This window comes from Naegleria gruberi (assembly GCF_000004985.1).
Source record: "Naegleria gruberi genomic scaffold NAEGRscaffold_1192, whole genome shotgun sequence".
Classification (NCBI taxonomy): Eukaryota; Heterolobosea; class Eutetramitea; order Acrasida; family Naegleriidae; genus Naegleria; species Naegleria gruberi.
The window spans coordinates 1-686 of NW_003162708.1; the positions used below are offsets into that span (position 1 = coordinate 1).

The following is a 686-nucleotide window of genomic DNA, read 5'->3' on the forward strand; positions in this document are numbered from 1 at the left end:
TTGTTTGTTGTTTTTCAGTTTGATTACTTCTTACCAAACTATAGAAATACTTTTCAATCACATCTTCATATTGTGTAATTGCTTGAGCCGGAATGGCATTATATACTTTTTCATATAATTCTGCAATTCTCTTATAATCGTGTACCTTTTCCAAAGCCATACTCAATGTTCGGAGAATAAAATCGTGAAATTCCATCTTCTTTTGTGCTAAAACATCATCAACAAGTTGAATAGATTCCTTTCTCTTTCCTAAATTCATCAAAATTAAAGCCTTGAATGAGAGAAAAACACTAGACTCTGGATACTTTTGCAACATGGCATCACATTCTTTAAGAGCATTCACATCCTTTCTTTCATCAACAAGGACGTAAACCTTTTGAATTTCTTGAACGGAAGGCTTAGCTGATGTAGACATTTTTTTTAAATAGCACAAAATAATAATGATGAAAGCAAGTATTGCCAATGAATAAATTATCAATGAGAAAGTAAAAATAAACAATCCTATTTTTAATTTCCGGGTTAACATGTTAACCTATAAAAGGTCGTCGAAAACAGATGATAAATAACTAGTGAGCAGTGGCTCTAAGGTAGCATATTCTGTTTTTACCTTTTGCCATGATATCGAACCCTGCATATGCAAATATTTTTAAAAAAAAACTACAAGTCGAAAATTGCTGGTCGTGTGG

The 686-nt window shown here is 31.8% G+C and overlaps 1 protein-coding gene across 1 annotated transcript; it reads right to left on the reverse strand.

Moving 5' to 3' along the window:
* Positions 1–34: 34 nt before the first annotated feature.
* NAEGRDRAFT_55010 (uncharacterized protein) lies at positions 35–415 on the reverse strand (the record flags this gene model as incomplete). The annotated part of the gene is made up of 1 exon (XM_002667963.1): positions 35–415. A coding segment is annotated over one exon (381 nt), but the record flags the coding sequence as incomplete, so codon positions are not given.
* Between the last annotated feature and the right edge of the window lie 271 nt (positions 416–686).